An 11,728-nucleotide genomic window follows, 5' to 3' on the forward strand; every position below is an offset into this window, starting at 1 on the left:
TTGAAGGGGGAGGGGGGGAGGGGAATTAAGAGAGCGGAGAGGCACAGGTAAAGGAAAACAGTTTGGAAATGGGAAATATAGCAGGAATTATGATAGCAGGCGCGGGGTATCCGCCTTGCTTACTTCCCCATCATGTCTTACACTCCAACATCAATCTCCCCATCTCCTCCCCCTTCCCCTCTGCAGCACCCCCCCCCCCCCCCCCCCATCCCCTTCAGCACCCCCACACAGCATCCTTCAGTTCCCATCAACGCTCCGCTTCACAGATTAAATCTATAAATTAAAATATATAAAAAACCTTAGAATAAATCCATGTTTTATGGACGTTTGATAATGCTTCACGACTCCCGGCGACTCTCAAAATGGCGCCTTCATCAGCCTTGTCTGTTTGATCTTATTTTCTCTTTCTCAAACATTTATTTCTCCCCTTCTATTTATTACATTTATTTTCTCTCCCTATATTTGGCCAATAATTACAAATTAAAACCGGACATAACGTTTTCGTTCTCATGTAAATTTCTTCAAAATTTTACTTCAGAAATTTGGCAAGCCTGCTCACTGTGCAGTTGGTAGCCCTGCTCCCTGTAAGGCTGGTAGTTCTGCTTGTTGTACGGTTGCCAGCCCTGATTGCTGTAAGATTGTCAGCCCTGCTTGCTGTACGGTTGCCAGCCCTGCTTGTTCTACGGTTGCCAGCCCTGCTTGTTGTACGGTTGCCAGCCCTGCTTATTGTACGGTTGCCAGCCCTGCTTGTTGTACGGTTGCCAGCCCTGCTTGCTGTAAGGTTGCCAGCCCTGCTTGCTGTAAGATTGCCAGCCCTGCTTGCTGTACGGTTGTCAGCCCTGCTTGCTGTACGGTTGCCAGCCCTGCTTGCTGTACGGTTGCCAGCCCTGCTTGCTGTACGGTTGTCAGCCCTGCTTGCTGTACGGTTGCCAGCCCTGCTTGCTGTACGGTTGCCAGCCCTGCTCGTTGTACGGTTGCCAGCCCTGCTTGCTGTACGGTTGCCAGCCCTGCTTGCTGTACGGTTGCCAGCCCTGCTTGCTGTACGGTTGCCAGCCCTGCTCGTTGTACGGTTGCCAGCCCTGCTTGCTGTAAGATTGCAAGAGAGACACTTAGAGCCGTCCCCAACCAGCCACCAAAACAAAACCCAGTCATCTCAAACGGCCTCAACTCAAGGAAAATCAACCCCCGTCACCACAAAATCAACACAAAGATTACGAACCAATCCCTAAGATAACGAATACCCCTCACCCACCCCCCCCCCACAACATTGTTATGATTCAACCCTCCCATTCCTCCCCCCCCCCCACAACATTGTTATGATTCAACCCTCCCATTCCTCCCCCCCCCCTCCTCCTCCAAAAGTTACACATTAACCCCGTATGTTTACAATTCAATGGAATAAACACGGTGAATCTAACACGTGGAATACATTCAACGAACGCCAGGAGCAAGAGAGAGAAAGAGGTATCTTTACCTGAATTTACCTTAGACCCACTAACACTAGTGGCCTCGACGAGGGCAGGAAGCCGTCTGCTTCTCCAAGGTCCCGCCCATTTGCCTTAGTATGGCTGGTCAGTAAGCCAGTGTGTTGGCCTTAAGACCCCCTCCCGCAGTGGATAGATCTGAAGGCCAACACCAAACACTCTACGAGTCACCCGGAGCTCCACCCGGGGTGTCTGATGCTCTAGGCTACCACTCCTCGGTGAAGACACGAGAGTCAGCAGGCAAGTTTTACGAGAGATTTCAAATCCACTCAGCACATGCCTGCGTGGCGCGGTCGTCCGGAAACATTGATGGCCAGACGAACTCCTCGTCGCCATGTTTGACTCCATCTTCGCCTCGTCTCTCGTTGCGTGTCGATGCCTGACTTCCAGAGACATTTTCCCCTTCCACGTTTATGGAGGTCGCTGACTTTATCCGGCTCTTGGTCAAATTGGACTCCCTGTTTCAAGCGCGAGAGATTTTCCATCGCGGGGACCTCGCCTCTGTGTTGACAATACTGGATCAGTCAGATGAGTGCGGATGTCACAAGTGTCCCCGCCAGGCCCTTCTGGGAGCTCTAGAGACCCCTCCAAGAGCGCGTCGGGTGGACGATGGTGTTCAAAATAGGGAAGTGTGAGAGACTGACATACACCTCCAAGGAGGGTGTCAGGATTGTAGACGATTACAATCGTGTGCGATGTTATAGAGACCCCACCAGGAGCGTGGAGGGGGGTAAAGACCCACCGTCGGCTGCATATGAGGGGTTAAAGACCCCAGTAGAAGAAAATGGAAAATGGGAAATAATGATAGTGGCATAGGCTTTCGTGCAAGGGTGAGTCTCCCGTAACAGCGATGATCTGGCCATGATTGATGGTGGCCCAGCTGGGCAGGGTGGCTTCCACCACTACAGTCACCTTCTGTGGTTGATTGTCCAATAAATCACTGAACTATATGTTTAACAAATCTCTCACCCTGTCCATGGAGGACAGAAGGAAATGTATATATGTTGGTTAGCATTGTAAATGTATGGGCCACGTCTGTGGGAGAAAATAATAACAAATTTCTGCCAATTTTGTTTCTGCTATCACCGGGGATCGAACCTGAACCCTGGGATTACGAGTCCAGCGCCCTGTCCACCCACCTATCAGGCCCCTTGTATGTGTGTGTGTGCGTGCGAGTGTGCGTGCACTTACTTATTAGTGATGAGTGACTACAGGGGAGGGAGTTATAGTTCTTTATGCACAACCGGCTCCCAGCCCACCATACCTGGCGGACTAATTACTACTCTGTTAACATGTTCATCATATTTCCTTCTAATGTTGTGTATGGAATTGGCTTCAACAACCTCTTCAGTGCCTTCCACTTGCCGACCACCAGTACAACTAAATAGAACGTTCTTGTTCTACCTCTTTTTAATTTAAATGGACTTCCTTTATCCACTTTATCTAATTCCTCCTTGAAATCTTGTACGTAGTGATCATATCCCCTCTTTTTTCACTCTTCTGTCGTGAGGGCGAATTTTCTCAATTTTCACTCTCAACTCTCTGTTCATGCTTGGCAAGGTGTGGGTTCCATGCTAGTGCTGTATACTCAAGTAATGTTCTGAGACTTGTTTGGACTTTGGACTTGTTTGGACTTGTTTGGACTTGAAGCCTCCTTGGTAAGACTCTTGACTGACTCTTGACGTTCATAACTTTGCCAACTACCTCACATGCTGCTGATGTTATCGTGCTCATGTGAGCCTCTGGTGCCTGCTCCGAGTGTTGTGATTGTGTCTACTCTCAGGTCTTCTTGTTTCTTCTAAATTGTCTTCCCTGTTTGGTGTAGTTAAATGCAGATCTGTCTTCCTTTCCTTTTTTCATAACTTTGCACTTATTCGGATTGAATTCCAGCAGCTATTTATGTAGCTTGTTAAGGTCTTCCTGCAACATCTTACAGTCTTCAATCAATTATTTTCTCCTCTCCTCTCTAGCATGACACCTCCTCTTTGGTGTTCAATACCCTTTGTTTCCTGTCTGCCAAGTACTCTCGTACCCAGCCCAGTGTTTTCCTGTCATCCCTGCGTGTCTCCCATCTTGTGTATTAGTCTTTTGAGGAACTGTATCGAAAGCTTTTTGCCAGTCTAGGAAAATGCAGTCTACCCATTCTTCCTTCTTTTGTGTTATTTTAGTGACCTTGTCACAGAATTCAAAGTTTATTAAGCATGATTTTTCCTCTCTGAAGCCGTGTTGTGCCTCTTATAAAATTTACTCTCCCTAAGGCAGCGTCTGGGATCCTCTCGGACGTAGGTTCGAACCCTCGTCACGGCCCTTGTGGATTTGTTCATTTACTTTCCCTATATGTTCTACAGTCCTTTTTCCTAATAACAATTCTTAGAATCTTGCATGTTAAACATTGGTCTATACTTTAGTGCTTCCCATCTGTCCCCCTCTCTTGAATATTGGAACTGCATGTGTTTCGGTTTCAAGGCCCTAGAGTAGGCAAGCAGGGGATTGAAGACAGGGGCGAGGATGCAGAAATCTTGAGCAAGGAACTGGAGACGAGGTGAAGAGGGGAGATGAAAGATCGGTGGCCCAACCACCGTGGGTTGTGGGTTTAACTACATGTGTCTTTTCAAATTTCCGGTAGCTCTCTCGCTTCGACCGTGATGCTGAACCAACCTCTTACAAATTATGTCGCTTTTCTCTCGCACGCGCACTCAGACTAAAATAGAATGTAATTCGAAAATGAAAGCAATTCACGAAAGTCACGTACTGTTCCGTCACTTTTCTGCTTTGAAAAAGGAGATGATGGAATGTTCCGTCACTTGTTTCTGCTTTGGATCCTCTGGTTTAGGACTTTAGGCTGTTAAGTTAGAAGAGAAAACTTTCAATTGACGGTTTTCATGACGTTTTGAAACCTAAGCACTTCCTGCCCTCCTAACCTCCCAGAAGACCCTTAACTTGCTGTTTAGGAGAAGAAAACGAAAATCCTAAATTTATTTTCAATAATTTTTGATTTTCGAATTGCGGCCTTTTTTTTGCGTAGTGCATAGGAGTGAAAAGCGACGTTATTTGTAAGAGGGACAGATTGGGTACTTAATGGATAATACAGGATCCCTCCAGCTTCTTATATAGTCCAAGTGGTTGGGCACCCTTCCTCTTCCCCCCCCTTTCCATCCCAAATCCTTATCCTGAATCTGACTCTCTGCACCTATTTTCATTTTCAAATTAAGACTTTTTATACCGAAAATATGCCAATTACTGAAAACGGCGATGGGTCATATTTTGCCCAAACCCCCCTGCAGTTTTCAAAATATCTGAAATGTCGGAAATTTGACTCCTGAGCGCAATTTTTGAGCCGAATTCTGAATCTCTGCACCTATTTCCATTTTTAAATTACGACTTTTTATACCGAAAATATGCCAATTACTGAAAACGGCGATGGGTCATATTTTGCCCAAATCCCCCTGCAGTTTTCAAAATATCTGAATTGTCCAAAATTTGACTCCTGAGCGTGATTTTTGAGCCGAATTCTGACTCTCTGCACCTATTTTCATTTTCAAATTACGACTTTTTACACCGAAAATATGCCAATTACTGAAAACGGCGATGGGTCATATTTTGCCCAAACCCCCCTGCAGTTTTCAAAATATCTGAAATGTTGGAAATTTGACTCCTGAGCGTATTTTTGAGCCGAATTCTGACAGTCCTGACCTCTTCCAAGGGCTATATAGTCGTAATGGCTTGGCGCTTTCACCCTTGAAAATTCCTTCCTTCCTTCCTTCCAGCTTCTTACAGTAACCATGGTAATATCTGGTCTGATTCTACTAGTCGTTGCTACAGCCATTTCCTACAGGTATCTTTTTACCTCTTCTACGTTAACTTCAATTCTGTCTAGTGTTGTTTCTGGTCATCTATTCTCACCGCTACTTGGACTCCAATCTCGTCCTGGTTTGAAGACCTCCTGGAACCTCTGGTTGAGTTCTTCGCACATTTCTTTGACATTTTCCAAGAGTGTTCTGCCCTGTAGCCGGAGTCTGATCACATGGTCTCGTGCCGTTGTTTTCCTCCGTATATGACTGTGTAAAAGCTTAAGTTGACTCACTGCTTCTGCCGCAATGTTATTCTTAAACTCCTCCTCTGCTGCCTTCCTCATTCTTGCGTACTCATTTCTGGCCCTCTTTAGTGCCTCCCTATTTGCCTTCTGTACTCATGTCTCTGAAAATTCTCTCCCCCCCCCCTCCCACACGCCTTTTCTGTCTTCTCCTTTTCCTTCTTCCACTGTCTGCTGAACCATGGGGGCTTGTTGTTCTCCTTTCCTCCCCTTCATAGCCCTCCAGAGAGGTATGAATTTCTCCGTTGCTTCCTTTCATTTGTGTTATGAGTTCCATCATCTCCTTTTGCTGACTTTCCTTCCATTGGAGTCTCTCACTGAACCTCCGCCAGAGGTTCCTAAACCTCTCTAACCCAACTGTATTCTCTCTTGCTCCTTGTCTCTTTTTCCCACCTCACTCTCCTTCAGTTCTACAGTGTAAACACGATAGGGCAGAGGCCACTGGCTCTTAACTGTACGTCATATTGTCAATTATCATCTTCCTTATCTCTCTTACCCTTCTTCCGCCTCTCTTCCTCTTCCTCCTTCTTCTTCTCGCCCTCCGACATCTGGTGTATGGGTACAAGCGGGTGATCACAAGGGAGGCTGTTACCCACGTCCTCCAGAGGCACTGTTGGGAGCACTCTCCTCATACATCTCTGTACCTGCCCTTGTTTACCCTCGCCAGCTGGTGGGCGGGTAAAGTGTTGCAGGACCATCACTGACTCTGCAACACTATGCATCTCATGCACTCCATGCAACACCTCACCACCTCCCCCTCTCACCTCTGCCCCCTGCCAGCCACCAAGGGCACGGTCGTAGCCATCTTGGTGGCGGTAAATGATGCCACTGTGAAGACGCGGGCGTTGACTGTCTGAGAGAGAGCGGGGGCGGTCGCCGTCATTGTGATTCACGAGTCAAGGGACATCAAGAGACATCAAGGCGTCCCCTGAGGACGCGGGTGGAAGGCAAACTTTGCAAACTCGTACTTTAATTAAATTCACAAGAGCGAAAAGGAGTTGCAAATTTGTGCAATCGTGCAGGTGGTGATGTTGGTAGGTTAAATATTTTAGTAAGTAGGAAATGATTTAAGTAACAAGGAGAATACGATAACTGAGAGTTGTACCGTCACACAAGGTTATTAACGCTGAGGTACGATAACTGAAGGAGTCAGGACTAATCGGTCACAAATTCACTCATTAAACATTTTAAGTTAAGAGAGGGAATTAATGCAAATGTGTTTCTAATCGGCTCGGACCAGCTGTTGCCCGCACGCGCCCACCAGATGTTGCAAGCAAATCTAACGATTTAAACCTAGCAGTGATTGAAACTAATTGACACCCTTGGCACCCCTGACACCCTTGACACCCATGGTACCTCTCCCCGAGGCGGCTAGTATATATATCGCGACACCAGCCTCTCCCCCGCCAGGGAAAAACATACTCTGAATATTTTGTACCGTGAAGATTTTCATACTTGCTCAGGTTACTAGCTGCTCACTCACCCGCCACCACCACCACCACTTCCGCCACCACTACCACCACCACCACCACAACCACCCTCTCTCGCCACCGCCATCACCCACCACCATTACCACCAAACCGTAAACTCAACCTTGACAAACTCAAGGCGTGAGCGAAAAAAATGGTTGTTGGAATTCAATTCCAACAAATGTAAGGTAATCAAGATAGGAAAGGGGGGGAAAAAGGAGACCAAGAGATAGCTACACTATAAGGGCAAGGCAACTACAGGAATCAAAAAGAGGGAAAGCATTGAGAGTGAATATAATTCCAACACTGCCACCAGAGCCACACATAAACAGGATAACATCGGCGGCATATGAGACGCTAGCGAACATAAGAACATCGTTTTGAAACCTAAAACAGGACATTTGTTAGAACAATACTGGAGCATGAAGAACCGGCAAAGAATCTGCTTCTTGTGAAGCATAAAATAGAAACTGAAAAGAATATGAAGGTGTACAAGAAGACTGGTGCCAGAGCTAAGAGGGTTGAGCCATGAGGACAGTCTAATGGAACCAAATCTCACAACCCAAGAGGATAGAAGAAGTAGAGGGGGATATAATCGCAATATGGAAGATACAGGCAGCAATAGACTAGATGGACAAGGACAGCCTCTTCAAACTGAGAGAAACCAGGACAAGAGGACACAAGTGGAAGCTGGAAACGCAATTGAGTCGAAGAAATTCAAGATGAATGCACTGAAGGAAGAAGTTGAGGAAGCCACCTCCATCTATAACTTTAAGCCAAGATTCGACAAAGAATTTCCAACGCCAAAATAGTTCCATTTTAAGGCACCAGGAGCAACAAGCATACTAGGCGGGGAGTAGTGAAGAGCTACACCTCCCTCACAAGTAAACAATAAAGGGCAAGTAGTGATAGGTATGTAAAACCACCAACCACTACCACAATCAGCACCACCACCACCCAAACCACCACCACAACCCCCACCAGTTGTACAGGTTGTGTACAGGAAGGTGTTGATGCCGCGGTGAGCGGTGGTTCTACAGGTTCCCGCCAGGGCGGTGAACCAGTAATTAACGGGATATATAATCTCTGGGCTGTGTTGTAATCCAGGTAATGGTGTGAGGGGCCCCGGGCCTCCCACCGTGGGGGAGGGAGAGAGGGAGGGAGGGACAGAGGGAGGGACAGAGGGAGAGAGGGAGGGAGGGACAGAGGGAGAGAGAGAGGAACTGAGGGTTGGAGGGAAGAAGGTAGAAAAGGAAGGAGAGAGAGAGAGAGAAAGAGGGCCGGAGACAATGAGAGACATGTGGAAGAGAGGGCAGAAGGACGGGAGAGAATAAGGGAGAGAGGGCGGCTGGAACAGGGAACATCTGGCCTTATTACCCATTTTAATTTCCCACAATGAATTTCTGCCTCGCTTCATTTTACGGTTAAGTGAATTTTACGGTTAAGTGGCTGGCATCCGGATAAGGTGTGCGGATTACACATGGCTTCCATAATCTCTTCCCCCTTCCTTTACTTCCTCTTTAACCTTCCCTTTGGTTTATCAACATCTCAATCATTCCCTTGATTTATTTCCCCTTTTAACCTTTCTCATTATTTTATCGCCCCTAATCTTCCCCCTTGGATTATCACACCTTTAATATTTACTCTGGTCTATCTTCTATTTTCGCCTATTTCATTGTTTCACCGCGATGTTTTGCGCTTATTGACACGTGCAGTTTAGAATTGTTAATCTCTCTCTCTCTTTCTCTCTCTCTCTCTCTCTCTCTCTCTCTCTCTCTCTCTCTCTCTCTCTCTCTCTCTCTCTCTCTCTCTCTCTCTCTCTCTCTCTCTCTCTCTCTCTCTCTCCCAGGGGAGGAAACATCCCTGGAGTCGTCCCTCACTGTAATGTTTGGTGGAGGTTGGCGGGTTTTCCCATCAGCGGAGGCATCCGGGGCAATCCGGAGGCGTCTATGCGAACGCTTCCCGGCCTCCCCCACACCCCCCGTTCGCCAGGCGTCAACAATTACTTGCACGGATTCTCTTCATTAGTTGAAGCCTGCGGCTTGGCTTGGCTTCCCGGTTAATCTTGTGGCACAGCTTGGACTTGATGTTCAGCTTGGACTTGATGCACAGCTTGGACTTGATGCACAGCTTGGACTTGATGCACAGCTTGGACTTGATGCACAGCTTGGACTTGATGACCATAAGAACCTGAACAAGTCAACAGAGTTCAACAATCACCAAAGGCCAACACTGAAACATTAAAATAAACCTGTGCGCGAAGATCAACTGTTGTTTATAATTATGACAATTTGCGCCACTTTTGGAGGGTCCTCCGGACGTCTCATAATAGTGCTGGCAGACCGGCCCTCAGCCGGGCGTGTCATTCCGTCCCTCTCACAGTTCCATTAGCAAACTGCCTCGTTTTGAGCCGACGGTCTGTCGCTTTGTTGCTTCCTTTGTAGTCCTCTACAGAGGTTGGGAGCTGCGAGTGAGCGCATGGTAATGAAGCCCGGTGGAGGGGGGTTACGGAGGACTGGGTGTGGGTGTGGGTGTGGGTGTGGGTGGGTGTTACAGTGGGTGGATGCGACGGTAGGCGAGTGTGACGGTGTAGATAAGTGCGTGGGGTGCAGATGAGTGTGTGTGAAAGTGAGTGTGAGGGGGGTTGATAGATGAGTGTGCCCGCCATAACGACGGCAATTGGCCTGAACCGTTGAGTGCACAAGTAAATCTGTTACCAGCGGACGGACGCCAACGCTGTCCCTCGAGACCAGCCACGATGATGCGGACGGCAAGGCACAATATGAGACACCCTGGAAGCCATGCAGCGGCCACTGTGTTAGTCTCCCCCTCACGCAGAGCTGAGGGACGGGGCCAGGCCAGCGGCACACATGCTAAGGAGTGCACCAGGCCACACACGAGGGCACTAATGGGCTTATAAATTGGAGAGGAAGACCAATAAGATGATGGTATTCGTAGCTCAAAAGAGGTTCAGATGCCACGGAACTATTCATCCCACTCAGAAAGGAAGGCGACGAGCATAGGAAGACTAACCCTTGGTTGTATAGACAGAACACACAAGGCCTGAATCAGAAAGGTCCGGAGAAAAGTACAGAGAACGTGCCACGGAAGTCAGCGGGAGGCACCAAAGAGTACTAGATATGAGTACATCGAGAAACATCATAGTGGGTTAGACAAAGTACCAGCCACAGTTGTAACCTCTCACATGCGGACGAAAATAACAGTAAAACCTCATCAGAAATGTCAAATGTAGAACCTCCAGCCATGCCAACATAAACATGTCTACGGAGAGAAATAAGGAGGTGCATGAGGAACTCAACGGGTTGTTGTTGTTGTTTTAGATTCAGCTACTGGAAACAAAAAGTTCCAAGTAGCAGGGGCTATGGTGAGCCCGTAGTGGACTTACTTAAGAGGTTCACGTTGCTAAGGAATCCCTACCACTAAAAGACAGAGGGTACGACTGAGCAGCACTTTAGTCGCTGAGGAGGAACCCCAAGCTACATCTGATGGAGCAAGATGTGACGACAACAATGGCAGCAGAAATCAGAACTGTCTATTTGAATGGTGATATCCGGGTTCATCGTCATCCGAAACCTGTAATTGTATTTTGTTTATATCATTTGTTCTCTCCGTAGCACAATTATCCTCATTAGCTTAGTAAATATACCAGAGATACAATTAATATATTTCGAGACAATCTGTGCCTCACATTGTTGTAGTGATCTGTGATTGTTGTTATGCTGGCCAATGACGTGGAAGGAAATTGTGTGCACATTGTTTGTTACAATAAATCGCGCCTAAACTCCCTCATCTTCCACGGCGTTCAACGAACATGACATCAATCCCTCGACACAACGAACATGACATCAATCCCTCGACACAACGAACATGACATCAATCCCTCGACACGAAGAACATGACATCAATCCTTCGACACAAAGAACATGACAAAGATAATCCCCAGCAATATACTGTACTTCCAAAATCAAATTAAATGTGTCATATAATTATACTTTGTAATAATTATAAATTGCTGGACAGTGGCTCACGTTACAGTGACTAATGATTGTGTGTCGAGCTCCAAAAACATTTTTGGAAAATATCCTCGAAGGACTCCCAGCCATTTGGCCAAGACTTAAACCACTTGAAGGTTTATATAACGATAATTCCCGTTGTTGTGGGGCAAAAAGTATGTACTTGGGTTTATTCCTAGGCCATCTACTGAATTTCCCGAAGCTGCAAACCACAACAGTTGCGTAATTCCCGGGAACCTATTTTCCTCTTAGATTAGCAGAGATACCCGGTGAAGGGAGACGTGCCCAACCGTCTCTGTCCTGCCTGGGATTGAACCCGGGTACGTCGATTGTGAGTCGTGAATGTGGACCACTGTGTTGCAGGACCCTTAAATCTCTGCATAGTTTCCTAGTACTGTATTTGTATGTATAAATTGTTATATATCCTGTGCCTCTTGTTATGTATCCTGTATCTTGGTTATGTATCCTGTGTTTGCGACTCCAATTCCCCTACTGTGAGTGTCATTAGGCTACGCCCAACATATATTAGGGTAATGTGTGAATCATATATGTCAGTGTAGGTTAGTATCATCATATTCGTATTACTGATGTTCGCCTTATAATGATCGTATTACTTGTGTATTACATTATAACGTTCGTATTATGTTT

General features: G+C 46.8%; 1 protein-coding gene across 1 annotated transcript; it reads right to left on the reverse strand.

Annotated features, from left to right (window-relative positions):
- Positions 1 to 529: 529 nt before the first annotated feature.
- On the reverse strand, positions 530 to 5,619 carry LOC138368721 (uncharacterized). The gene is made up of 2 exons (XM_069331443.1): positions 5,388 to 5,619; positions 530 to 1,086 (listed from the first exon to the last, which is right to left on the reverse strand). Exons 1-2 carry the CDS (start codon positions 5,617 to 5,619, stop codon positions 530 to 532), a joined length of 789 nt encoding a protein of 262 aa, XP_069187544.1.
- Between the last annotated feature and the right edge of the window lie 6,109 nt (positions 5,620 to 11,728).

The sequence above is a fragment of the Procambarus clarkii genome, chromosome 26 (genome assembly GCF_040958095.1).
Source record: "Procambarus clarkii isolate CNS0578487 chromosome 26, FALCON_Pclarkii_2.0, whole genome shotgun sequence".
Classification (NCBI taxonomy): Eukaryota; Metazoa; Arthropoda; class Malacostraca; order Decapoda; family Cambaridae; genus Procambarus; species Procambarus clarkii.

What these genes read in the sequence shown, in the direction of transcription:
- LOC138368721 (XM_069331443.1), bottom strand. Translation starts at nt 5,619, where the DNA reads ATGAGGAAGGCAGCAGAGGAGGAGTTTAAGAATAACATTGCGGCAGAA. An exon ending in AGATTGGAGTCCAAGTAGCG is followed by an intron (nt 1,087 to 5,387) that starts GTGAGAATAGAT and finishes GCAATCTTACAG; the next exon opens with CAAGCAGGGCTGGCAACCGT.